This window comes from Rhinatrema bivittatum, chromosome 8, assembly GCF_901001135.1.
Source record: "Rhinatrema bivittatum chromosome 8, aRhiBiv1.1, whole genome shotgun sequence".
NCBI classification, from domain to species: domain Eukaryota; kingdom Metazoa; phylum Chordata; class Amphibia; order Gymnophiona; family Rhinatrematidae; genus Rhinatrema; species Rhinatrema bivittatum.
The window spans coordinates 65,842,103-65,869,613 of record NC_042622.1 but is presented as its reverse complement, the minus strand read 5'-3'; the positions used below and the strand labels follow the sequence as shown (position 1 = coordinate 65,869,613).

At 43.3% G+C, this 27,511-nt stretch overlaps 1 protein-coding gene across 1 annotated transcript; it reads right to left on the bottom strand.

The window, feature by feature from the left end:
- Positions 1-2,371: 2,371 nt before the first annotated feature.
- LOC115096876 (interleukin-17D-like) lies at positions 2,372-26,904 on the bottom strand. Its single transcript, XM_029612092.1, has 3 exons — positions 26,707-26,904; positions 8,631-8,875; positions 2,372-4,330 (listed from the first exon to the last, which is right to left on the bottom strand). Exons 1-3 carry the CDS (start codon positions 26,716-26,718, stop codon positions 4,111-4,113), a joined length of 477 nt encoding a protein of 158 aa, XP_029467952.1. The 5' UTR covers positions 26,719-26,904; the 3' UTR covers positions 2,372-4,110.
- Between the last annotated feature and the right edge of the window lie 607 nt (positions 26,905-27,511).

Sequence of the window (27,511 nt, the reverse complement as noted above, 5' to 3'; positions counted from 1 at the left end):
AAAATACCAACTTCATGGGAGGGAAGCTCACAACAACCCCATACCATGGAAAGAGAGAGAAAAGAGAAATTGTCTTTTACAGAATATACACACTTGGTGATGTTGAGTCACTTAATACAAGAACTGATAAAGCATTGTACAAAAAATTACATAGAATACGAGGGAGTGAGAACTAGAACATTTATATGATGCAATGCATTTAATTAGAAAGGAATTACCACCCTTTCATGGTGACCTTTAGCTAATCATTATGTTCCATGACACACACCCTCTTTATGCAAAATGATCAGTTCCACATTCCCATTCCCCTTATCAAGAAGGATACTTACATGCTCGTTATGCCCTGTGACCCACAGATATAAAGTAGTATTGTCCTTTGGTTCCCATAGTCTAATTCACTGGAAGGAAATGTACAAACGAGATCTCTAGAGGCAGAGGAACAGTAGGATTGCAGCATAAGAAAGAATGGGCATCCCACACAGTACCATCAGAAAATGGAGTAATAATTTATTCACTCCTCCACTGTCACATATCAGTGAAATGACCAATCCCCTTTCAGAAGGCTATCATGGATATGTCCTTGAAGGGACCAATCTGGAATAGCCCTGCTGGAGGAGGTTCTCCGGCAGAGGCTCCCCAGCAGGGAGTGGGGATTTAGTAGATTAAGGAAAATTGCCTGTGCCCTTTTATTTTCTAAGGGGAGCAGGAGAAGACTGGGAGGAAGACCAGCCCCCAGACCTGCCAGCCACCTTGAGCATTTAAAAGGTGAGCAAGAGAGGGAGGACCCCCGGATCTAGATCCAGACCTCAAGGAGGGGGTTGGCAGCCCATAGGAAGTTTAACACCTGGCTCTGAGCAGATGTTAAATTTCCTGCTGTAGTAAGAGATGTGCCAGGCAGCTTCCCCACTGATGCACCTTCTTGCATTGTAGGATAATAACTAATTAGGGAATAACCCGGCAATTTCATAAGATGCACTGATCTTACCGCAGATTTTTTAGCACAGATGTTTTTGGTGCTAAAATACCTTTTACATTGTGTAACGTGAGCGCCAAAAGCCAGTACTAAAATGCAAGTAAAAAACCCATGGTAGGCTCAATGTGGCTTATTACATTGGCCCCTTTGAGAGTAAATTTCAAAGACAGGAATGGCTGTGGTTGTTTTATAGCTGCTCACTTTCCACAGAATTTCAAAGTGAAAGTACACGCACAAATCCCCCACCCACACACAGCAAGTTACACCTTTTCCTGGCATGGCTTAACTTGTGAATGACGATTTAAGTTTTTATTTTTTGAATCCAAACTCTCTCCCCCCCCCCCCCCCCCCCCCATCCCCTTAAAATGCCTGTTGTTGTTTTTTTTTGCATGCAGAAAAGTACACGCAAAATTAATATCCGTGCATACATTTTGTATGCGAAGACTGGCAAATTTTCTAACAAGCCTTGTATGCCCATAAAGCTACATTTCATGTATGTAAATAGCTTTGAAAATTCTCTGCCATGATTAACTACTGAAAATCACTGCTAAAGTACCAGGTGAGGTGTATGGATCCACGTGTCATCTACGCATGCTCTACAGTCAAATAACTTCTCCAAGCGTCCACTGCATGCATTGTTCATTAAGAATCAGGGGTGGGAATGTACTGCTTTTTGGGGCTTAACTCAGCTGCTCCTGCCTCTCTACGGCTGATGCCACCTTTCATTGCCTTCTCCAGCCCCTGCATCATAGGAACTGAAATGAGAGGGGGCAGCAGATGCTCTTTCAGCTAGAGGGCTTCTTGCTCAACCCTGCGAGTTGTTTCCACTACTAAAAAAAAACCAAAACCCAAAAAAACACCTTTCATGGGTGGAAGTCCTGGTCTTCTCACTGCTGTTATCAGTAGGTGCTACTTGTGCTCAACCTCGGTCCCTTTGGAGGAAAAGCCTTTTCTTTTCCTTTCCCATTCTTGTTGCCACTAGTGCCATCACCCCTTCTACATTTTGCTCCCTCTGGCAGGATGGAAATGGACCCAGTTGCTCAGTCCCTAGAAGTGGCTAGAGGATTTTTATTCTTACAATAACTATTGTACTGACGCACTGTCACCAGTTCTAGAGGCATATGAAGACACAAACAGCACAACAGCACACACAGTTTCTTGATAACAAGCATGCCACACACTATCAGCTTGCAGAATATGACTATGCAAACTTCCACTAGGCAATGACACAGCTTGTGGACAATGTCATACACACCTTGCAGTCAGTCTATACTGAATAATTTTTCCATGTAGAGAAAGTCAGAGAGAAGAAAGAAAAGTAGTTGTTCCACCCGGTCAGTGCAGTGGTTATAGTTTGTCAGACTCACTGCAGCTTTTAAAATAAACAGATCTTTGCACTTCAACACAGACACACAGTTTATTAAATGATAGAATTCGTCAACAACTTTTTAAACCATGAACAGATAGAAAATTGCAGTGTTTCCTTTACACACTGTTGACATTGTGTGACAACAGAAAACAGTACAGCCCTCCTTGCTTTAAGTTTCTCATTCCTTTCCTTACTAAATCTTTTCTTTTTCTTTGGCTCTGAAAATGAGCTTCAGAAGCACAACCTCTGTCTGAAATCCAGCAGAGAAATGAGTCAATATAAAATGGGGTCTGCTCAAAGTTGTAACTTGCTTTCAGTTTCAGACTGAAAGAAAAAATTAGGAACTCATCAATCCATGCAGGTGCCAGCTTGACCTTGACTAGTCCTGCTCCTTTCTAGTCCCTTTCCACCCCTGCTTTGGTTAGTCTAGCTTCAGTGGCTTGCTTTGTAGGCTTAAACGGGATCCCAAAACAAATGAAAACAAACATTCATTACTTTCAAGGGTTTTGTCTGTTTTGATTTCAATGAAACAAAATGAAAATGTCCTGTTTAATTTTGGATTACCCATTCATTTCAAACAAATGCACATCCTTATTAAATTGACTGTCTGGATATTGTCTATCCTCTACATGGATAAGAGAACAGAAAGTCCGGTCTTATAACATAGTTATTAGGGCTGAAGTACACACTGGACTTTAGCCAGAATTTTCAAAGTGGACTTCTGCTTGTAAGTCCACTTTAAGAATTAGCAGGTAAGCATGCACACTTGTGTGGCATACAAGTGCACATTTACACATTGCACGGGAGCAGATGTAAATGCTCATGCATATATTTACCCACATAGTTTCAGTTTTAGAAAGTACGTGCACAAAGGGTTTCCCCAACCTAGTTTTGCCCCAGGAATGCCTCTTTCAAGTACACAGAAAAGTGCATGTGAAATTGCTTCTGTAATGTGCACGTACTTTTATGCATACAACCCCTAAAGTACCTTTCAAAAGGCCTATATACAAGTGTAAAATAGTGTTTTATGAACATATGATTTTGAAAATTCATTCCTTATTGTTCCATAACGTGCATACATTTACTCACATGGAGAAGAGGCATTCCTGGGGGATGTTTAGGTCAGGGGAGGAAAAGAACTTGTGCAGAATGTTTTTAAACATTAAATAAAGCAGGTGCAAATGTCTGCAGATACATTGTCAGTTTTCAAAGTGAGAATATGTGCGAACTTGCACTTTGAAAATTGGTGCAAAGGTCATGGTTAAAAATTACCTGTGGACTTTACAGCATTGTGGGCAGTTTGATTATTTCCTTTCTTGCTACTTTGGTCTGGAAATCTCCAAGGAATGGAGGAGACCTCCAATGGAATAAAACAGAAATGGAAAACAAAGTCACATCAAAGCATGTGAATGACGGTGAGTGTTATAAATTTATTCAAAGTCTAAACAAAACAATTACATGAAAAGATGTGACTTCCACGTTGCAGTTGAAGCATGACTGCGGTAAATGCCTTGTCTTTTGACAGCAGCTGGCTTTTCTTCTGGAAAGTTAAGGAGCAGCAGTGATGGAAGCTATATGGTTACCTCTTTTACTCCACCATCACTTACAATGAACCTAAAGGATGAGATGTTTCCTATCACCATGGATAGTCTGTTTACCATGGGCATGTTCTTCTGATCATCAAGGACCCAACCTGACAAGGGCCATGACAGAGCAATTCTGCTGGTGAAAGCAATTCTGTTGATTTGATGATGGAGCCTGGAGCAAGCTAGTGACAGTTACAAAACTGAGCAATCTTCACATTTTTCAGTCTGTATACATAGTGTCCTTTCCTACACTTTCTTGTTTTCTGCAACACAGGTACATCCATGAAAAATGGCTCACTGATCAAAGACTTATCCTCTTTAGTGGGTATGGTGAAGCAACCCTTGCAAAGGCAGTAGGCTTCTATTATTCTCTGTGGATACCTCTCAAGGTCCTCATTAACCCTGTTCAGAAAGATAATTGACAACATTACGGAAACAGAACATGATGGTGAGTAAAAACCATGACCCGTATGGTCTACGCATTTTCCATTCCTGTTGCAATGCTCTAGAGCTTCCCTGATCTTGGGAGTTACCTTCCCATTCTCACAACTAAAAATCCTCTGTACTAATGCCAAGCTTGCTTGAATTATATTACTGGTTTTGTCTCTACCTCCTCCCCAGGAAGCCTGGTCCATATACCCACCACCGTGTCTGAGAAGAAATATTTCCATGTGTTACTCTGTAGTTTACAAAAAATACAAAAATGTCCTACAGGTCCAAGTTTAGGTACTTAACAAGACAAACCATGAATGCTTATTTAAAAAAAAAAAAAAAAGGTGAAAAAGGTAGTTAAGTACCTAAACTTGGACCTGTAGGACTTTTTTGTATTTTTCATTTATATTTTGTCTGGGGTCTTTAATTTGTCTTGTTTTTTTAATTGCATTTACTAACAACTCCATAGTTTACCACATTTGAGCCTCATATCGGGAATGCTTGCTCTAGAACGTCTTTTCCACTGAAACGTTTTTGTCACATGTCATATTCTTACCTTTTGAGGTATATGAATGTCTCTATCATGTCCCTCCTCTCCCTCAGGATGTGCATATTTAGATCCTCAAGTCTTATTTCCTACAACTTATGATGCAAGTCCTAATGAAGTATTCTTTGAATATGGTTTCAAGGTGGTTCTGGGTCAAAAAGGGTAGCATCTACCTGCATTGTTAATCCCACACTCTTTCGATATTTAAAGATCTAATTGTGTTAGTAAGAAAAAGCAGATCTAGGACGACCCAATGGAATTGTCATAACATTGCTGACTACAGTACAGAAGATTTGGGTTTGGCTTTCCCATTTCTTGTTTGTCACAGTGTTGGTGTAGCACAGAGCCATATGTGCTTGGGGCGAACGAATGCTGCTGCATGGAAGAACCCAGCTGGTTCAGCCTCACAAGGTGCTTCTCTTTCAACAAGGGAACCAGCATGCCCAAAGGGCTGGAAGGAAATGTCCTCCAAAACTATTCCCTCAGTGCCACCCAGTATTAGCCATCCTTATAGCTGATGCCTTTCCTTCCTTCCCAGAGGTTAGGTGCACCATGTCTGTGACCCACCTGAGCTAGCCAGCCCTGTTGCACAGGAGATGCAAGCCCAAATATCCTCTTCCACAATGCATTGAACCCAAAAGAATACTTTTTATAGTCAATTACTTGAGCATTTTTATTGTAGGAAAGGCTTAGGCCAGGGCTTCCCAAACCTGTCCTGGGGAACCCTTACCCAGTCGGGTTATCAGGATATCCACCATGAATATGCATGAGATAAATTTGCATATACTGAGTCTCATTGGTATACAGATTTATCTCATGCATATTCATGGTGGATATCCTAAAAAACCCAACTGGTTATGGAGGCCCCAGTACAGGTTTGGGAAGCCCTGGTTTAGGCATATTAATGGAAGTTAAATGGCTTACAATTGTCATTTAGTGAAACCTTATTCATCATATAATTATGGAGGATGGATGCACCTGTGATCCAGATGTGCTAATTTCAAGGGCCTGATTGGGAGCCCTGCAGGCTTTCAGCAAAGACATGCTTTACAACATTGGTTCTCAACCCAGTCCTCTGAACACACCTAGCCAGTCAGGGTTTCAGGATATCCACAATGAATATGCATGAGACAGATTTGTGGATATCCTGAAACTTGACTGGCTAGGTGTGTCCCAAGGAGCAGGTTGAGAACCTTTGCATTACATTATTAAATCTAAGCAGAGAGGCAAATGGAGAATTAAACAGCCATGTAACATATACAATAGCCCATGTAGTAGCAAAAGATTCCTATAATTGGTGTTATTAAACAACTTAATTACTCAGTTTTATGAATGACCCCTGAAAAAACGTGGGTAACATGAGCAGTACCAATTGCATCAATATTTAAAGGAGGTTCCAGAGTTTTTAAAGGATTTGCAAATCTGCAATAGTCTGTTTACACCAATTTCTCCAGTCTGCCTTATTACTATTGTTTTACATTAATCATCTCCCCTTTGGGACAGTATAGAGGGGGTAGTTTTCAAACTGGATAGTCAAGGAAAAAAATGTATTTCTATATGTATTTTTTATATATCTCATCCTTAATGTATAGAAATAAGCATATTTGGTCCTGTTCCTACTTCTATCCAGAGCTAAATGCCTGGAGTTTAGCTGGGATAAGACTAAGATGACATGGAACCTTTGATCTAGTGAGACTGTCAACTTCTAGTGCATGTAATATCTGACTATTTTTAAGAGCACATTTTATATCACGGATGTAAAAGGTGTTAGGTAGATGCATTGTAACACCAAAGGACCAGATGTTCAAAGAATGTTTCCCATAGACATAACATGGGGAACCATTTTGAACCTTTGGCCTTTAAGTCAGGAAGCTGCTATCAACCAGAAGCTGATACAACCTGGTGGGCATGTCTTTAGTGGGAGTAATGTCTCCAAATGGGTTAGTTTTTGAATATACAATAAAAGGAGTGAACCTCACTCGTAAGCAAGGGTGTACTGGATATGATCTCAATCGCTCAGATTTACCTCTAGTGCTCTTCTTAATACTTGCATTGTGCCAATGTGATCCACCTCCTGGAGCTCATTGGTGGGAATCCTTCTCTGACCCAGTTCAGCCTCAGCTCAGAATTGGTACTTGAGCTTAACTGGACAAGCAGAGAGTCTTCTTTAATCTGATTCAAGCCAATTCTATAACATTTGTACTTTACATTTTGGATTTTCTCAGATTGGTTTTGGATGTATGGGAATACTTGAAGGTTTAAATGATTCAGACACTTATGTTTTGTAATGTAATCCTAAGATATTCTGAAAGTAAGTTCGTCTCTACAAATGCCTATAACCAGACAGGGTCATTGAGCAGCAAAAAGCTTTGCTAGCTGACTCCTTTTTATTTTATTTATTTATTTTACTGACAGGAAGATCCAGTCCTGGTTTTACTCTATCACATGCATAGAGATGTTAGTAGTGCTGCTTTTCTTAGGGGAATCAGAACTGCAAGTCCATGGATGGAGATGGGTAAAACTAGGACTGGATCAGCAGAACCAGCTGGCACCCCCACTTCTGAATGGTTTGCATTTATCCTGTCCTCATTTCATTCTGATTGCCCAGCTTCCCTCCCCATCCTGATTTGGAGCCTTTCTGCTTTTAATTGGAACCAGCTCAGCAACCTCTTGCCTGGGTTTTGTATGTGTATGAATATAAAGTAGTGATCAAATGGGGGAAAATGTCAGAAATGAGCAAAACTGCCTTTCCTTTTTGAATGGTGAACTCATACTGTAACAAGGGAGGAAACAGTCTCCTCGCTGCAATCTGTTTATTGGGTAACTAAGCTATAATGACGTGATTTCACATTTAGATTAAAACTGTGTGAGGAATACACTTGCTGCTGAGTGCCATGTGCTTGGGAATGGCCCCGGCTTAACCTTGGTGCACCCTATGAACTTTTAGTTTCAGTTTCTCTAAGGAAAAGCCATGGGTCAAAACTAGGACTAGCTCAGCCTTTGCCCAGTGCTAAACTGCAACCCTAGACAAGGGAGAAAATCTAGAAATCTAGCTTGAGAAAAGTTTTGTTTTTATCACAAGCCCAGGCCTCAGCTTTTTCGCTTGAAGAGGTGACAGCATGCAGTGCAACATACCGCTGGAAGTGACTGCAATCAAGTGGCAGTGCTGCTGTGCATGAGTCTAAAGGAAAAGGGTCCTGTCTGACTCTGGGAAGATCAGAACCCAGATGTGGTTCTGATCTCCTGCCTCTCAGGGGCTTCCCGAGCCACCTTTCATATTCCGCAAAAGTGAGGGGCCGATGAGAGAGAAACTAACTGCACAGCTGTTTTAATGTATGTGGATTCATAATTCCATATCTGATGTCGTCAGACAGTGAGATAGCTATTGTCCAATGGAGAAAATGAGTTGTCTGACATCAGCTTTAGAGAAAACACATCCTTAGCTTTATAGTCTATTGTCCCTCTAATAACAGAGTACGGCAATAAAGTGATTTTAACCAGTAAGCTAGGCAAGTATGAGCCAAACAGCACAATACAATAGCAGCAAGCAATGTGAAGGCCTCATTTCTGCAACATTAGCACTAAAGGGACTACTGTTCACCTATTCCTTCCTCTTTTCACTCTTGCTTTATCCCAGCCTTTTCCTTTACTGTATAATCAACACTCTTGCCCTCTCTAGTTGTGCTTCAGTCCATCCACCCTGTTTAATAGTTATCTAGTTACCTGTATGACCAGGGTGAAGTGCTTCTGTCCTGAATGAGATCAGAGGTCTGATTGAGAGCACGGGGACATTTTTTCAGCTCCTTGTCAGGGATGATGTTTAGTTTTTCAACCAGTGAATAATATCCAGCAGCCAGACGGCCAATCTGTGCTTCCAGATCCTCCTCGGAAGGATCCCGGCAAGGGGCGTGCTTCCCCAAGCACAGGTTAAAAGTCGTCGTCATGGCAACCCAGGCGAGCACCTCCACCTGTGAGCAGAAACACTGCTGAGTAATATGGAACAATAGAAGGCATTTCTGCTACATGATTCTCATGATATTATATTACGCCCATACGAGGAAGAAAGGGTTAGGAATAATCTCTCCTCATATATCAAGTTTGCATTAACGTTTAAGAAAAGGAAGTATTAAAAGATATAATGTGTTAAAACTGAGTGTTAAATGTCCAAGAAATGTAATTCACAGAAATCTCTCTTCTCGAAATCAAACACATCAATGAGTGCTACATGTCAGTCATAATAGGCACTACCGGCAAGTCATGTCTTCTTTTGCCTTCTAATTAATCATCGGCTCAGATACACCAATATTTGGAAGAACACTTTTTTTTATTTTTCATGCAAATAAAACTTATCTTTAAAGTCCTTCTGTATCTTTAAGGTCCTTCTAAGAGTCCATCAAAAATGTCCCAGAAGTGACACCTCTGAAGATGAACACTCAAGAGCATAAGACAAAGAACTACAAACAGTAATAGCAGGACAAAGGTAAGTGTGTGTGGGGGGGGGGGGGGGGGGGGGGGAACTTTGTTGAAATGCGCAGCCCAATCTGCTCACCAGAATGGAGAAAATTTGCCTGGAAACCAACTAACAAGTATTGGTTCACGCCAATCCAAAAAAAAAAAAATGAACCTTGTTGAGAAAGAGACTTATCAGAGAGAATGTGTAGTGAAGGAGATCCATGTGCACATTTTCAGACATATTCCAAGGTTGAAAAGCTTTGGAGACAAATTCAGGCTCAGCCCCCTCCCCTTCTCTTCCCTGCTGGCTGCCTGGAGGGGAAGGGCTGGAGCAGAACACACCCCCTGCTGCACCACCTCTTAGGCTAGAAAAGAAGTGTGGGGGATAGGCAACAGAGAGTGGCTGTAGTGGGAAAATAAAGAAAAAGCAGCAGGATAAGCCCATGCTGCTAAACCAGCTCCCAGTGAGCCGCTGCTGAGACTCAGTTCTTCCAATCTGAATGTCACAGCTACTGCAGCCCATCCGTGAAACAACTTCAGCCACTGTAGTATGGCCCACTGCAGTTCTAAAGCTCTCAAAACTAAAGTGAAGTAAACTGGTTAAAAATAGAAAGCTAAAGGAATCGCGGTGAAGGAGGAGAGAGGTCTTTTTTTTGCAAGGATACCTGCAGGGGAGAGGGTAGCCCGGCCCTGGGACACTGAGGTGAGGCTGCCCAGACCCCGACGCGCTGAAACCCCGCCCATCCGTGACGTCATCGACGCGGGACCTCGAGGCCCATAAGAACGGCCCAGCAGCATTGATTTCTCTGCGGTGAAGGAGGAGAGAGGTCTTTTTTTTTGCAAGGATACCTGCAGGGGAGAGGGTAGCCCGGCCCTGGGACACTGAGGTGAGGCTGCCCAGACCCCGACGCGCTGAAACCCCGCCCATCCGTGACGTCATCGACGCGGGACCTCGAGGCCCATAAGAACGGCCCAGCAGCATTGATTTCTCTGCGGTGAAGGAGGAGAGAGGTCTTTTTTTTTGCAAGGATACCTGCAGGGGAGAGGGTAGCCCGGCCCTGGGACACTGAGGTGAGGCTGCCCAGACCCCGACGCGCTGAAACCCCGCCCATCCGTGACGTCATCGACGCGGGACCTCGAGGCCCATAAGAACGGCCCAGCAGCATTGATTTCTCTGCGGTGAAGGAGGAGAGAGGTCTTTTTTTTGCAAGGATACCTGCAGGGGAGAGGGTAGCCCGGCCCTGGGACACTGAGGTGAGGCTGCCCAGACCCCGACGCGCTGAAACCCCGCCCATCCGTGACGTCATCGACGCGGGACCTCGAGGCCCATAAGAACGGCCTAGTAGCGGCGCTTGTCGTCGCCGGCGCTTGTCCTAAGCCGCGCTTCCTAAGGGGCGCGCGGCTTAGTGCGGCTTTGTGATGGATTTGAGAGGATGATAAGCTTATCTTTTACCTCCTAACTGTAAGTAATATTCTTATCTCCCCCTTCATCGTCAATAAGGAGCCAAGTTTAATAACTGTACTCAAGTGGGAGCCCAGTTAGGTTCTGGTTTGTTGAAATAATATTATGCCTCATACAGCGAGAAAAAGAAGAGCCAGGGAAAGAAGTGAGCCTGTCAGTAACCCTGGTACTTCAATAAAAGGACCTATGGACAACCACGTGCAACGAACTGTAAGATCGGATGAGGCGCAGGTGGAGAGACCTCTTGAATTTATTTCTGAGGCCTCTCCATCGGACCTATCAATATCTTTATCCCCGATCTTAAGGGATCCACCTGTAAATCCGGCAACATCTAGAGCCCATGAGCTTTGGAGGGAGAGCCCCCCTGCGGAAGTCGCTGGATTGGGGTCCTCACTATCAGGCCCGAAGCCCCTGGAATTGTCTGGGATGGAAAGTCCGGCGGTAGTCCGTGTAGGACAGACCACCTCACTGAATGTGGAACAAGGGGGTTTACACCAGGATCAAGTAAAGACGGACAATCTTGTTCATTTGTCCAAACTATGTGTTCCCCAGATAAGTAAACCTGATGTAGTTACACTGGATGTAATAATGGAAGCTATAGTGAATTTACAAAATTCTGTAATAGCACAAGTAAATCCTGTGATAGAAGTAGTAAATAATTTACAATTGAATGTAAGAAATATAGAGATGGAAAAGGATAAAGAAATGAAAGAATTAGAAAAAGTTAAAGGAGATTTAGTTAGTACAAAATTGGTACAAGAAGTAATGATAAAAGAAAATCAAATATTGCAAATGAAATTGGAGAATCTAGAAAACACTAATAGAAAGAGAAATCTCCGTTTTGTAAACTTTCCTATGCTGCCACACATATCACCTAAAGAGATGTTTAAAAAATATGTATTAGAAATATTAAAAATACCAGAAAATGCAGTACCTCCACTAGCTAAGAGTTATTACATTCCAGTGTACAAAAAAGGAATACAACAAGAAGAACAGCAGGGAGCACAGGCTATGGACAAGTTAGAAGCTTGTTTGGATGTCTCCAAAATTTTGGAAACATCAGATAGTGAAATGGTACAAAGTGCAACATTATTAACTACTTTTGTTTTTGAGACTGATCGTGATTGGGTGTTCCGTCTATTTTTCAAACATAGGTTAGAAGTATTTTTGACCTTAAAAATAAGAGTTTATCCTGATTTTTCAAAAATGACGCAAAAAAGGAGGCAGCAATTTCTTTTACTTAGGGCAAAGGTTGTCCAAATAGGGGCTAGCTTTAGCCTTAAGTACCCATGTAAGTGTTGTGTTGGATACAAGGGCAAGTCTTTTGTATTTTTTACCCCTCCTCAATTATCAATTTTTTTAAGTGATAAAAAACAAGTGGAAAACCTGGAAGTGGAAACCCCGTAGAGACCATGCGTTCAGTGAGCCCTATAAAGTGTATTGAGTACGTTGCATTGTACAAATTTGATATAATATTATTTTCCTAAATGTTTGTTAATTGACTCCTTATTATTTGAGGACTATAAAAATAGCATTGTGGATGTTTTCATATATGCTTTTTCCTAAAACAAGATTGTTCTTGTGTTTAAGATATGTAAAAATTTGAATAAATAGAAAGCTAAAGGAAGACCAGGCATGTCTGAATCGGTAGAAACAGTTAGAGATTATTTTCATACTCCCACTTAACTAACTCTGGCAGTGTAGACAGGTGGGGAATTTTCAAAGCCATAACTTGACATTTTCATCTCCGGTATTGCGTGCCCTTTTTACCTCTTTCAGTTGCCCATGCAAGCGAGCAGATGACTTGATGCTCACCTTCAAAGAGAAAAGTACCCATGTCCGTTTTCTATCAATATTACTGTCAGGAACATGTGCTAAAAGCTCCTGCAAGCTGCCTTCACGTGAATAATATTTGGACCTTTCCTGATCTACAAAGACGGAAACAGGATTTTCAAATATTTGTGCCCCAGTGACAGCAGTGGAAGACATTTACCATTTTCCATGTCCAACTGCGGCTTTCATGGTCTGCATTATAGAGGCAGAATAAGACCCAGTTCCTGATATCAAACAAACCCTGGCAGCACTGATTCTGAATCCTGCTCTAATACAACACTTAGAACACCCCACAAAGCACTAGGGTTTAAACCATGGAGAAGTTAGGAGACAGAACCACATAAAATTAACATTGATTTTATAACAAACATATAAAACTAACAAAAATAAAGTGACCATTCACTGTTATGAAAGAGTTATCAGGTTAGGGTTCTGGACTGGTAACACTGTTGTTGCGTCCGGTCTTCGATGGCTTCGACCTGCTTGTTGCACCCCTATCTCGGCTCCTCCCGCTTACCTGGGCAAGATGGCTATCGCAGCGTCGTCAAGCCAACCTCTCTGGCGTCCCCGAACGGCTATGGTGCAGCCGTACGCCATTGCTCCTCCCAGGTACCTGCTAGGGTTCACGCGCAACCCACGTCTAAGTATGTCCAGTGGCGCGAACATCGAGGGTGTTCCCTCATGTTATATCACGCCAATCCGGGTATATCTACTTCTCAAGATTGCTAGCTCATTGAGTTGGCAAAGGCTCGAATGGTCACATACTGTTCCTGTCTGTGCTACTCTGCTGCTTCCCTGCTGCCTGCAGGAAGCTCTCCTTCTGCCCTTCGGGGTTTTACTACTAACTTGGGTACCCGCTCCTCGGGGGGGCCCTCTGTTCTATTTTCAGGTGCCATTCAGGGAACAGGTACTCGCTCCTTGAGGGCCTGCTCTCCCTGCCTCAGTGCCTGTACCATCAACTACCATCTGGTGGAATCGCATCCATAACAGCTAACACCAAGTGAGTACACTAACATCTCATCTGTCTCATCCGCAGTATCCCTTGCTGCGGAACCTCCTGGCATCACCAAGGAGAGAAGGGCTCCCTCTGCCGAGGTCACTGAGACTACAACTCAACACTGCCACCTGGTGGCTATCTTCAAGCTGTATAAAGAAAGAGTTAATTCCCGGTGTTTTGTGTATAGAGTCTAGCCCAGTGCTGTGGCTCCTCACGGGGCTCCTCCCCATGGGTGTGGTCATCTCCACAGCACCCAAGGATCCACTAAAACACAAGTGATAACAACTGTAAAAGTCTTCACCAGTCCATCACCAAACTGAAAACCCAAGATGGCAGTATTTACCAGGGTTACATCTTTTTCCTAGGTTATCTCTCTCACTATCGGCATCCATAGATGTAGAATTTACACCCAGTGCTGATTCCATGAGATTTTCACCCTTGCTGAAGTTTGGTGTCTGATTATTCATTGTCTATTAAGCAAACTAAAACCCAAGAAACTTAAAGGACACATTTTTGGGCATTTGAGCCATTCAAGTAGCATCTACCAGCCCTGACCTCTTATGTGGTACCTCTCCCACGAGAATATGTTCATCCTTATGAGCTGTTTGGGGGACAGAGAGGAGAGATAGGCTGAAAGAGCTTTTACAAACAATTGCTGTGAATTACAGGTAAGACACTCCTGTAACCTCTGAGAATTATCCATTAAAAACAAGGGTGTTGCAGATTCAGAAAGAGGCTCCACCCTGTGCAGAATCTCCTGTTTCCTCTTTTTATAAATAAACATTGTACATAGGCAGGAGCAGAGAAGGTCCCAGCCGGCTCTAACTTGCTTTGCTTAAGCAAAACGCAATGCAAAGAGGACTGATAGTATTAGGTTGCTTGATGTAGTGCTGAGAGTTTGAATAACAGATTACTCTTTTGCTGGCTATAAGGAAGCAACTTTCTGAGAAGATACATGAGTTTCTGGCAGCTTTTGCAATAAACTTAGTTCCCAAGTGGATTTTGGAAGCTTTGGCACTCAATGCCTAGCTGAGGCCTGGCTTCACTTCCCAGCAGGGCTGGCTCTTCCATTAGGCAAACTAGGTGATCACCTAGTGTGCCACAATTTTGGGGGTGGCACCAGGGACTTCCTTGCCAAGCAAAGGCACATAGGGATCTGTCCCTATTGGCCAGTGCTCTGGATTTCAGGCCGAAGGAAATTGCTTCCTACTCCAATCACTCCCTTCCCATTTTAAAGCATCTCAAGCCACAAAACAGCTGTGGTGTTTTTGGTTTAGGAATATCCTACATGCCTCAATTAAGTGCAACATTTTGAGTTGCTTTGTTTCTGAATATTTTTGTATGTTTCGGTCAAGTACATTTGAAAAGATGAGGTTTATGAGACTTTTTTGAGCCTTTCTGTGCAATATCAAATATTTTTTGAGTTTTTAGTGTTTTTGATAATATATAAAGAATTGAATAAAAATAGAATTTAAAAATGTGTTTTGGCAAAGGGATGCCTGGAACTAGTAGATGATTAAATACGAATATGCTCCATTGAGGGCAAGAGAGAGATACTAGTTCTAAGTTTCTGCTTAAGGTAGTACATTTTTGGAAATGTACACCTTTTTTTTGCTGTTTGATTGTATAAGAGGTGGTAGCCTGTTTTATTTTATTTATTTATTTAAACACTTTTATAGACCGGTATTCGTCGAAACATCATATCTGTTTACATAGAACTAAACAGTGAAAGTACATTGAACAGGGAGTTAAGCCCTGGGGGTATAACTTGTACAGCCTTAGCGAAATAAAGGTGGGGAGAATATATACATGGGTACAGTATTATTAATGTAAGTGGAACAGGGAGTTAATAATTTGGGGGGTTTAACTTCTACAGTATTAAAGAGGTAAAGCTGGAGAGAGTAGATACAAGTGTACAGTATTAATATAATTGAGGTGGAGAAAATTTACGGAAGTATCTACATAGGTGCAGGGATATTGCAAATAAGGAGGGGAGAATTTACGGAACAATATTATTACAATTAAGGGGGAGATAAATTACTGGAATACATGGGTACAGTATTGGGAGAAGGGGGGGGATTTACAGAGGATAATCTTTCTTTTAATTTATAAATGAATGTATTTCTTGATATTTTTGTTTTGCAGTCTACTCCCCAAAATCACAGACAACACATTCAAACACAGGTATGATTTATAAAACATATTTACATTACATATGTATATACAAATCAGTTTAATATTTAAAATCAGGATGTCCAATGATATGTTTAAAAAAAATCACAAAATAGATTAAAAAAATCAAGTGACTGGGAAGGCCAAATCTCTTCAAAGGCACTTATTTTATTGTAATTCCATAAAAAATGTGGAGATGGGCATCCATGAAAGACAGAAAAGATCTCAGAAATATTGATATCCTTTCATAAAAAGCTACTGGTTTTTAATAATCGTAGTCCAAAACACCACTTTTATTATTGAAAGTTACTCATCAGATTAAATCGAAAAGTAGTGTCCATTAAATCTTGTAACTTGTGCCTAATTTTTCTGTTGAATCAAGTGCAAATGTCAATTTAAACCTATCACTTATCTTTTCACTTACCTTTTCATGGAATTGCAGCTTAGGGTCCAATTGTGTATTCAATTAATATCCATTATAACTCAACATACAGTCATATTCACAAGCCTGGCAAAGCAATAAAAAATAATAGTGCATTTGAAGAGATTTGGCTGTTTCTGTATCTTTTTGAATCCATGGTGTGATTTTCTTTTTTTTATTATTGTTGATAAGTGGTGGATTTCATTGTTTTTTGGGGGGGGTTTTACATCATTTTTTTGCTCCATCAATAGTCTCAGTTTTTCGCTCCATCAATAGTCTACTCTCAAGTCTCAATCTAGTTCTTAACACATCCAAAACAGAACTTCTATTCATCTCTTCTAATGACAACAACCCACTCTCACCATTTGTAAACCAAGTGAGAGATCTAGGAGCCACACTTGACACCAGAATGAACCTCAAAAAGTTCATCAACGCCACCACCAAGGAATGCTTCCATAAGCTTCATGTACTGAAACAACTAAGACCTCTCCTTCACTTCCAAGACTACCGGTACTACAAGCCATTCTGTTTTCAAAGATCGACTACTGTAATGCGCTCCTCCTCGGCCTTCCGTCCTCCTCAACGAAACCACTACAGATGCTTCAAAATGCCGCAGCAAGGATCCTTACAAACTTTCATCGCAAGGACCACATCACACCAATCCTAAAAAAAACTTACACTGGTTACCTATCAACCACAGAATAATGTTTAAGACCTTATCCATCATCCACAAAAACATCTATCACCGATCTACACTACAACTCAAAATTCCACTCGAACTTCACGTTTCCACAAGACCGATCAGATCGGCATACAAAGGAACTCTCCAAGCCCCCCCTAACAAATCCTCTAGTCACACTTCCATCCAGAAACGAACCTTGTCCACTGCCGGATCGTATCATTGGAATCTTCTTCCCCCGGAACTTCGGCAGGAACAATGCCCTTTTTCATTCAGAAAGAAACTAAAAACGTGGCTGTTCACTCAAGCCTTCCCTTGATGGACACCCCACTAACAGCACAGTCCTGCACTTCATTTTCACAGATCCGCCCCCACCTGCTCCTACATTCTGGCCTTCAGTTCTTGATATAAAGATTAAGCCATTGTCAAAGCTTGCTACATTCGTTCCTTTTGTTAAACTTATTCTTTTTGCTCTCATCTCTCCCACTCTGTAAATCCCTGTTCGTTGTAACTTTATCTTTCTAGTTAATTGGTTACCCCTTGTTTCGCTGTAAACCGGTACGATAAGACCCTAGTCTTGAGTATCGGTATATCAAAAGAATTTAAATAAATAAATAAATCATTGTATGTTTTCTCAGGATTGTTCTGGGAGGAGTGATGGTAGGGTGATCATGTTTGTTGAGTTTAATTACAAAATCTTGGGAGGAGAGAGGGAGGTAGGCAATGGGCTAGAAAGTTGGGAAGGAGCCATGTACCACTACTTTGGTACAGCTAAAGAGTAGCCAAACCAGTATGAATAGCATCTCCAAAAGCAATGGTTTTCTATTGTCTCACACTTATGGTGACAGATGTCATGAGTTTGGAGGGACAAACCCTTTTTATTTCTATTTATTTCACTCTGTTTTGCAAATAGTCATCAAGTCCAATTAATTTCTGTGTCAGTACACCACTCCCAAAATGTCCTCAGATTGGCATTTGAAAGCTGGCCAAGCAACTCCCAGTCAAAGGATGCTGCTGCAGCACTGAACTTGGGGATGGGAAATGATACAAGAAAAACAGAGAGCAAAATTACTGGAGGCCCAGTATCACAGACCTGGTTGAGTGGATGGCAAAAGAAGTGATGACAAATGTAATGGGATGTAAGATAGAGAAGGACTAAAGAAAAAGGCCTGTACGTAATCTCTTCCTGATGAAAACCAGATAGGAAAGTAAGGAGGGAGGCCATGCATGATGGTGTCCTGAGAATAGCTTCATGGGTTTAAGCAAGATAAGGAGCAAAGAGATCTCTCTGGTTTCTTTACAAATTGAAAACTTTCCTTGGAGTCCTGACAAGATAAGGAGCAAAGCTTGAATGATGGTTTCCTGATGACAGCTGGATGGTAAGAAGTGAGGCTGAGCAAGATGGCTTCGAGGAGGGATGGAGCAAGGATCTGTGTTAGGAATCCCTAAGAACATAAGACGTTGCCACAATGGTTCAGACCGAGGGTCCATCAAACCCAGCATCCTGTTTCCATCAGTGGCCAATCCAGGATCCAAGTACCTGGCAAATACCCAAACATCAACTAAATCCCATGCTACTAATGCTGGTAATAAGCAATGGCTATTCCCTAATGGCCGAATTTTAAAACCCCCGTCCCCCCCCCCCCCCCCCCGCTCGCAAAAAACAGGGGTTACGCGTGTGGCCGGGCCTTGTGCACTCCACGCGCATCTTCAAAGTGGCCCGGCCACACGCATAACTCCCATTACACGCTGAAGTGCAGGGCCCAATTAATGGGGCAATCCAGGGAGGGAGGGGTGGGGATAGAGGCGGCTGGTACAGCGACCTTTGTCACTGTACCGGGGAAGGGCATCCAGGCACGCACAAGTTGCTGCTGCTCTGTTGGAGCAGTAAGCTACAAAACACAAAAAAAAAAAAAGAGAGATAAGAGAGGGTTTAGGGAAGTTCCCTCCCAGTCCACTCCTTAATTGGATTACAAAATCTGCTGCGCATGTGGGCGCATTGCTCATACTTTATAACACGAGTGTCCATGTGCGTGTGCCGGGTCCTGGGCATGTGTCTTTAAAAATCTACTCCTAAGTCAACTTGACTTTAGCAGTTTATGGGCTTCTCCTCCAGAAACTATTCAAACCTTTTTTAAACCCAGCTATGCTAACTGCCTTAATCACATCCTCGGGCAATGAATTCCAGAGCTTAATTATGCATTGAGTGAAAGACTTTTCACCAATTTGTTTTAAATATGCTACTTGCTAATTTCATGGAGAGCTCCCTAGTCCTTCTATTATCTGAAAGAATAAACAACCAATTCAAATTGACCCATTCTAGTCCTCTCATGATTTTGTAGACCTCCATCATATCCCCCCTCAATCGCCTCCAAGCTGAACAGCCCTAACCTCTTTAGCTTTTCCTCATAGGGGAGCCATTCCATCCCCTTTATCATTTTGGTTGCTCTTCTCTATACCTTCTCTAGTACATCAATATCTTTTTTGAGATGTGGCAACCAGAATTGAACACCATACTCAAGATGCAGTCTTACCATGGAGCAATACAGAGGCATTATGACATTCTCTGTTTTATTCACCATTACCTTCATAATAATTCCTAACATTCTGTTTACTTTATTGACCACCACAGCACACAGAGCCGACGATGTCAATGTATTATCCACTATAATGCCTAGATCTTTTTCCTAGGTAGTATCTCCTAATATGGAACCTACCATCGTGTAACTACAGCAATGGTTATTATTCCCTATATACACAACACCTTGCACTTGTCCACATTAAATTTCAACTGCCATTTGGATGCCCAATCTTCCAGTCTTGCAAGGTCCTCCTGCAATTTATCACTATTTGCTTGGGATTTAACTACTCTGAACAATTTTGAGTCATCTGCAAATTTGATCGCCTCGCTCCCCTTTCCAGATCATTTATAAATATATTAAAAAGCACCAGTCTAAGTACAGATCCCTGAGGCACTCCACTGTTTACCTCTCTCCACTGAGAAAACTCACCAGTTAATCCTACTCTCTGTTTTCTGTCTTTTAACCAATTTGCAATCCACAAAAAGGACATTGCCTCCAATCCCATTACTTTTTAAATTTCTTAGAAGCCTCTCATGCGGGCCTTTGTCAAACACTTTGGGGCAGATTTTTAAAAAGTACGCGCTCCCGGCGCAAACAAGAGTATGCCGGATTTTAATAGATACGCACGTAGCCGCGCATATCTCTTAAAATCCGGGGTCGGTGCACGCAAGGCTGCGCAAAATCGGCAGCCTGCACGCACTGAGCCACACAGCCTGCCTCTGTTCCCTCCGAGGCCGCTCCAAATTCAGAGTGGCCTCGGAGGGAACTTTCTTTCTGGCGCCCCCCACCTTCCCCTCCCTAACCCCCCCCCCTACCTTTATTATAAAAGTTACGCCTCCCGGCCGGCTGCCACACAATTCCCTGGCCCGGGAGCAGTTTCAGAGGCCTCAGCCACACCCCCGAAATGCCCCCGGGCCAGAACCACGGCCCCGCCCCTGAACACCCCCCAATGATGTGCCCCCGCGACACCCCCCCCCCCCCCCAGGAAAGCCCCGGGACTTACGCGCGTCCTGGGGCTTTTGCGCACCACCGAGCCTATGCAACTTAGGCTCAGCGCATGCAGGGGGAGCATGGGGCAGGTTTTCGGGGGGGTACGTGCGTACCCCTTTGAAAATCTGCCCCAGTGTATACTGACTCACCTCTATCCACATGTTTTTTAACCCCCTTCAAAAAAAAGTAGCAGATTTGTGAGGCAAGACTTCCCTTGGGTAAATCCATGCTGTGTTCCATTAAACTATGTCTGTCTATATGTTCTATGGATTTTGTTCTTTAGAATAGTTTCCAAGATTTTTCCCAGCATTGAAGTCGGGCTCACCAGTCTATACTGGAATTAGAAGATAGGGATGGAAGGAATAAAAAATGTTGCAGCTGACAGGCACACAGCAGCCTCTCACCAACTTTACTAGGGATGTCTACACAAAGAAATGTTTTGTTTAGTTGAAATGAAATACCATAAAGCTGAAAGAACAAAAAAAAAAAAAAAAAGTGCCCAGCAAACCACCACCTTCCTCTCTCAAGCACTGAAGCAATAAAATATCCCCCCAGACCAGGGGGAGTCAACTGCAGTTCTTGAGTGCCACAAATAGATTTGGTTTTCAGGACATCCATAATGTTATTTTATTATTGTTCTCTTTTATAAATTGATTATTAATTACCCCTGTAATGGTTTGGGTGATTCACTAAGGCCTTTTCCCCATTCAGTGTCTATGGAAAAATAACTTAGTGAATCAGGCCCTTTAAAAAAAGCAGTAAATAAGAATTTTAAATGCATAAACATAAAATGAGATGGATATGCATACGCTGGGGGCAGTGCATGCAAATACACCTCATGCATATTCGTTGTGGGTGTCCTGAAAACCAGATCAGTTTGTGGCACTCCTGGACCGGAGTTGCCTATCCCTGCCCCAGTCCTTCTCCATCTCCCCCCCTCCCCATATGCCAGAGGTGGCCAACTCTGGGCCTCGAGAACTTCAAACAGGCCTGTTTTTCAGGATACCCACAATGAATATGCATGAGATTAGATTTGCATGCACTGCCTCCATTGTATGCTAATTGGATGCATGGAACCATAAAACAAAATGGCACTGGCATGAGGGTTGACTGGAGCTATTTTACAACTGGAACCAAGCAGGTGTATTTGTGGTGGGAGGGGGTGGGAGAGGTTAAATAAAAATATTATGGTGGCTGATAGGTGTTTTCCCACTTACTTTCCAAAATGAAAGTAAATAAAAACATGCATTTTAGCTGTGGGAGGTTTTTTTTTTTCCATTTGATTTTCAAATTGAGATGTAAGGTTTTTTTTGTCACATTTTTACATTTCATTTGAAAATGAATCCGCACCCCTAAAAATTAAAAGTAATGTGCCCAGAGCTTCCGAGGCTGTGTTCAGTGCTTCTTTCAATGCTGGGTAAATGTTGCTCAAATGAGGAGACGAGGCTTTGCAGTTTCTTGTAGTTCTTGGGTTCTTATTTTACATTGAATGTTTCTGACTGAGTATGTTATGCGCTAGTCCTGATCATCTGCCTCCATTCCTTACACTCCTAGAATGCTGATGCAGCCATTACGCCTCTGCTGGTGAGGACATGGCACTGCTTGGCTTTGCTCCCTTGAGTTTTTCGGTTCTTTAAGATTTCATTCATTTTTGAGTATTCTGCCTCCAGGTGACATTCTTGATATTTCTAAGTTCCCTAAAAAATCTTGCGATTTTGCATTTGTCTTCAGTTTTACCCAGCAACGCACCCATGAACCAGGAAAATATGTTTAAATTATGATTAAATTGAGCAAGGACTCCGGTGTTTTAGAAGCAAAGATAATGAAGGGCAGTATTTCTGTAAGTCCATTACTGTGAAGCATCCTGGTTTAGGGGGCTATATAATTGCCAGAGTAATGATAATAATAATTATGGAAATGGTAACATACCCAATATACTCTAAAACAACTGTTTTGCTGTAAAAGTAGATATGGATTTCTTTTAATCATGTCACAGTTTACAATCCCCCTGGGTTCAGATTGCAACGTGAGAGACAGACTCATAGCCATAAGGAGGTCAATATACAAAGCCATTTAGACAGAAAACCTAGCAAGTTATCCATCTAAATGGCAAGCATTTGAATATAGAGCCACTTATCCGGCTAGATTTTATCTGGATAAGTCACTAGTTAAAATCTAGCCAGGTTAAAAAAAAAAAAAAAAGCATTTTGGGGGCGATTTGGTGAGGAGTTTATTTATCCAGCCAATTTAGCAGATTTTAAATTATAACTGGCTATGCTAGCCGGATAACTTTAGACTTGCTGTTATAATAAAATAAAAAAGCTGTCATAATAATAATTTTAAAAAAGATGTAAACGGGTAGCAATAGTCTTCTTTCTTCAGTCGTGTGGCCCAGCCATCAGCAGTAGCCTCCTCTGGCTGTGTGGCCAGGCTGAAAGCAGAAACCTCCTTCAGCTGCACATACCCCACTGCCAGCAGCCCCCTCGGTCAGCAGGGAGCAGTAATCTAGCAGAGCACAAGCAGCCTTGATTCCCTTGGACCATCCCTGATCCCAGAGTGGAGCAGAACAGCGTAACAATAATGGACAGCGCAGTACCGACTGCAGGCGGGATAAGTCAGAGATCGGAAATAAAAAAAATAGCAGGGCTCGTAGCTGAGACATGGGACTCTGATCTTTGGACTTGGGGCACCTGTGTGCTAACAATGCCCCCGGGTGTTGCTACTGCTAGGTTATTTCAATATACTGGATGTTATTTGGGACATCCCATCTGTTGTGCCATCTAGAAGCAGGGAGATCCTGGATTTTCTGTGGGGACAACTCTACCGCCAGCTGGTAACACAACACACACGTGAGGATCTGGTGCTTACAAAGGGGGAGAATGTTTCTCAAATCATAGTAGATGATCACCTGGGATCCAGTGACCACTGGATGGTTTGGTTCAGTATTAGATCACAGGCAGTGGGGCTTTAGTCAAAGGCAAGGGTCCTAGACTTCAGGAAAATTAACTTTAAGATGGGGAAATACGTCAAGAGGTCATTAACTTGATGGGGAAAGCTAGGAGAAGTAAAACAGTGGGCAAAACTTAACTATTGTAAGGGCAACAAACCTTTTTGTAAAGAAAGTAAATAAAGATAAGAGGAAAAAGAGGCCACTATGGTTTTCTAAAGAAGTAGCTGACAAGGAAAAAAGGTTGGCACTCATAAACCACAAGAAATCACAGAAAGTGAAAGACAGATAACAATTTTCTGGAAAAGCAAAGAGAAGCGGGAAAGTCGTCAAAGGCGCAAATAGAACAAAACAGTAAAAGGGGGAGACTAAACTCTTAAGTAATTAGTGATGGGAAGAAATACAAAAGGGAGACTATAAGACTCAGAAGTGGAACACGTAAGGCTGACAAGGAGAAAGCAAAAGAAAACTGCCACAAACAGGAACCGTAGTGAGGCAGACCTCAAATAATTTTCAGAGGACTGTGTTCACAAGTAGCTAGGAAAATTTAAAGTAGATAAAGCAATGAAATCAGACGGGATACATCCAGGGTAGGGCCAGCGGAACGACTAGGCAAACTCGGCCTGGGCTGCCGACCATGAGGGGTCGCAAGCCTTGTGGCGGCAAGGAGGAGGAGTTAGACGTTTCAGCTGCTCACGACCCAGCGCCATCGGGGCCGACAATGGGGGGGCAGTGACACAGGGGGGCGTACGACTGGGGGGGGGGGGGGGAGGAGACGGGCAGAAGGTGCCTAGGGCGCTTGCACCGGCCCTGATGCAGGGGTATTAAGGGAACTTAAGGAAGTTCTGGCAGCTTCACTGGGGTGAAGAACTGCAGACAGGCAGATGTGATTCCTCCACAATCACAAAAGTGGAAGGAAGGGGAAGCCTGGGAACTCCAGGCTGATTAGTCTGACCTCGGTGGTTAGTAAATTATTATTACTACTATTTAACATTTCTATAGCGCTACACGACATACGCAGCGCTGAATGATTCCGGGCTCCTAGAAAGCATGGGGAGGCCAACGCTGTGATGGATTTTGGCCAAGCATGGGACAGATATAAAAGGAGGGTGAGAGATTGGGTTGGAAGACTCAAGGTGGGAGCTGGTGTTGCCTTGCATTTCGGAATAATATATGCACATCAAAGCAGCCACTGAGAACCCAGGAGGAGGGAGGACCAGCAGGAGTTGCCGCAAGCCTGTCCTCCTGCACCTCCTATTCCCAGTCATAGCGGCCGGTGAGAGGGGGGATACGGTTGGGCCCGGGAGGGAGGGAGGGAGGGAGCCGGGGATAGTGGGTGTGGGGAGGGTAGATTGTGCGGTGTTACTGCAACCAATGTTACTCTTCCGCTGTAGGCAGGAGAGAGGGGATATACCCAGTCCTCTGCCAGCAATGCTTTTTTTTTTTTTTTTTAAAGGGTCCCTAGGTTTCCTGCAGCAATCTGGCCCGGATTGGCCAATTCTGCGGCCCTTAGAGACCAGGGGCCCTGACTATGAGTCAGAAAGAACAGTGAACAATCAAGCTGTAGGTTTCAAAACTTTGTACTGGAATAACAAAATACATCTGTAACTTGCTTTCAAGAGTTATACTCTGTGAAACCATTGGCATAGTTTGACAGTTTAATTAAAAGCTAGTCACAGATGTACTGAGTTAGTTGAGTAGAAAGGTCTCACCTACAACCTCGCTGTTGACCTTATTCATGGGGACTAACAAAGCAACCACCCAGCTTTGCTGCAAGTCACAGAAAGCATGAGGCTCATAGCAGAAAGCTCAGAAGAGAGAGGGATTTTGTAAGATAAAGTGGAGGAGGTCAGCCAGCCAGCCTTATGCCACTAAGATTTTTACAGTAAAGCAGAGAAATCTTGTTACTGAAAATGGAAATGTCACTGAAGTCCCCAGAGGTGAATGGCAAATTTTTACTGTTTATTTTCACATTTCCAAACAATTTTACTCTCAAGTGGACTAAGCATGGGTGGAGTTTGGGAAAGTGCAGAGTACAATGCACCCTAAATTTGAGAGGTAATCCTCGTATAGGTTGGGACAGAGGAGAAAAAGCAGCAGCATATTAACAGATGGGAGGCAGGATTACAGGCTCTGAGGGTCCAGCCTGGAAGTGAGGGGAGGAGGAGGAACGTGTTGGGGTTAGGGAGTGAAGAAAGGAAAGGGGAGAACCCCATGATTGTGGGGAGGGAAGAAAGGGGAGAACACTGGCGTGGGAGGAAGAAACAGTGTAAAGAGTGCATGTGTGTGAGTAGTGGGGGCGGGGTAAAGAGACATTGTGCCCTCCCCAACTAATCCATGCCAGTGAAAGTGGCAGTGGACAGAAAGTTCACATTGTTTGCCAATCTGACCTTCCTACTCTTTGCACCTCCATCCCCCACTCAAAGAAACCACATCTAGGACTTTCAAGGAAGGGCCAGGTTACAGGTAAATTTTGTGATTTTTTTTTTTTGGGGGGGGGGAGGGGTTGTTGGTTTTATGCTGTAGATAATCTGCCAGGAATGGGGGTAGGGTAGAGATTTTACTAAGTAACTAGAGCACAAAATCTCAAGAGAGAGCAAGGAAAAATTGGAGAGAGTCATGGTCATAATGGCAATGCCTGGCATTTGCATTTAAAGCCCATGCTCCAGGGGTTCAGGAAAGATCCCTGGGCCATGGCTCCTGGTCTCAGGATCATTGCTGTACTGACAGACAACGATCAGTAGGAAGAGGGCATCTATTGAAACAGGGGAGAAATCCCCAGGTTGTTGTAAATGAAGGCTCATGGCATCAGGATCTCAAACTCCTGGCTTATTAAGATAGCTTAAAGAGTTCCTTTGCCTTGAGACCTATGTTGTCTGTATGTGGTTGCTCCCTGATGTCTTGGTCACCTTCTTTAAAAAAGAAAAACATTTTAGCACAGTCATTTTCTACACAGTGCAAACGGGATCCAGAGCTCAGGATGTGTTCTTTCCAGGGCTGTCCTCGCCAAGCAGTTCCCTAATGCCATCAGCCAGTTCTCTTATGCAGCAATCTCAGTTTCAGAAAAAACACTGACCGTGCCTCAGATGGCATTTTCACTCTGCAGTAACTATTTAAAATCATTTTTTAACAGTAAACTGAGCAGATCTCGGCTGCAAGCTCTGGACAGGGGGGGTAGCCTGATTTCTACGCGTTGGTATTTAGGATTAGCGACTTTAAAACCCGTTCCGCTCTAGCAGCGTGCTAGCATGGAAGTTGGCTTACCTTTAGCAGCATCCTTCCTCGGCCTCCCTTGCGGTCACGGGTAGGACGAGGCTGCCCAGCTGGTCCTGGAGCGTCTGCCACCCGAACGAGGAAGGGACTTCAAGCCGTCCCCTGCGTGACCTCACTGCCAGCTCGCTAGGCGGGGCGTCCGACCGTGTGGGCGGGACCTCAGCTCTCACAGGCATTTCCATATTCCCCACACCCCTTCCAAACGGAAACCGAAGCGCCTCCCAGAGAAACTGGTTTTTTGTTGTTGTTGTTTTTTTTTAGGTTCAGCGCCGGCAGGACGCACCCGCAGCAGGGAGACACCTGCACTGGCAGGAGGGCACTGGCGAGCAACTCGAAATAAATATGTTTTAAACGAGAGCCTCCATGCAGCGGCTCCTGCACCGCCTCCACGGTCTCGTGCCACGTGGCAGCAGGGTCTTCTATCAGCTCGCCCTCTAGTACCTGTTTATTATATTAAGTGAGGCTGCGGTAAAAGGGAATTCGCTCTGCCTAGACCCACAAATCTCACGATTAAGGACCCGGAACTGCCAGTAACAATTATAATATGTTTTTATCTTGTGCCGATACTGTGCAGTGCACAGCAGTGTCCTGGGTAAACACAGGGCTACAATGAATCATTAACAGAAATTCTACAGGCGCCATAGATAAGGGAGCTCCCCCACCCCAAAGACGAAGAAGGGACATAGGAGTGTGGGGGCAGCTGCTCCACTTGTGAGGAGATCACGGGGTCGGGGGGAGTGCTGAGTTTCATGCAGACAAGTGAAGAAATGGGAACAGGATGCAGGGGGTCTGGTGC

Excerpts from the sequence above, each read along its gene's own strand:
- LOC115096876 (XM_029612092.1), bottom strand. Across the intron at positions 4,331-8,630 it reads ACTTCACCCTGGTCATACAG|GGTTAATGAGGACCTTGAGA; the intron begins GTAACTAGATAA and ends CTTTCTGAACAG.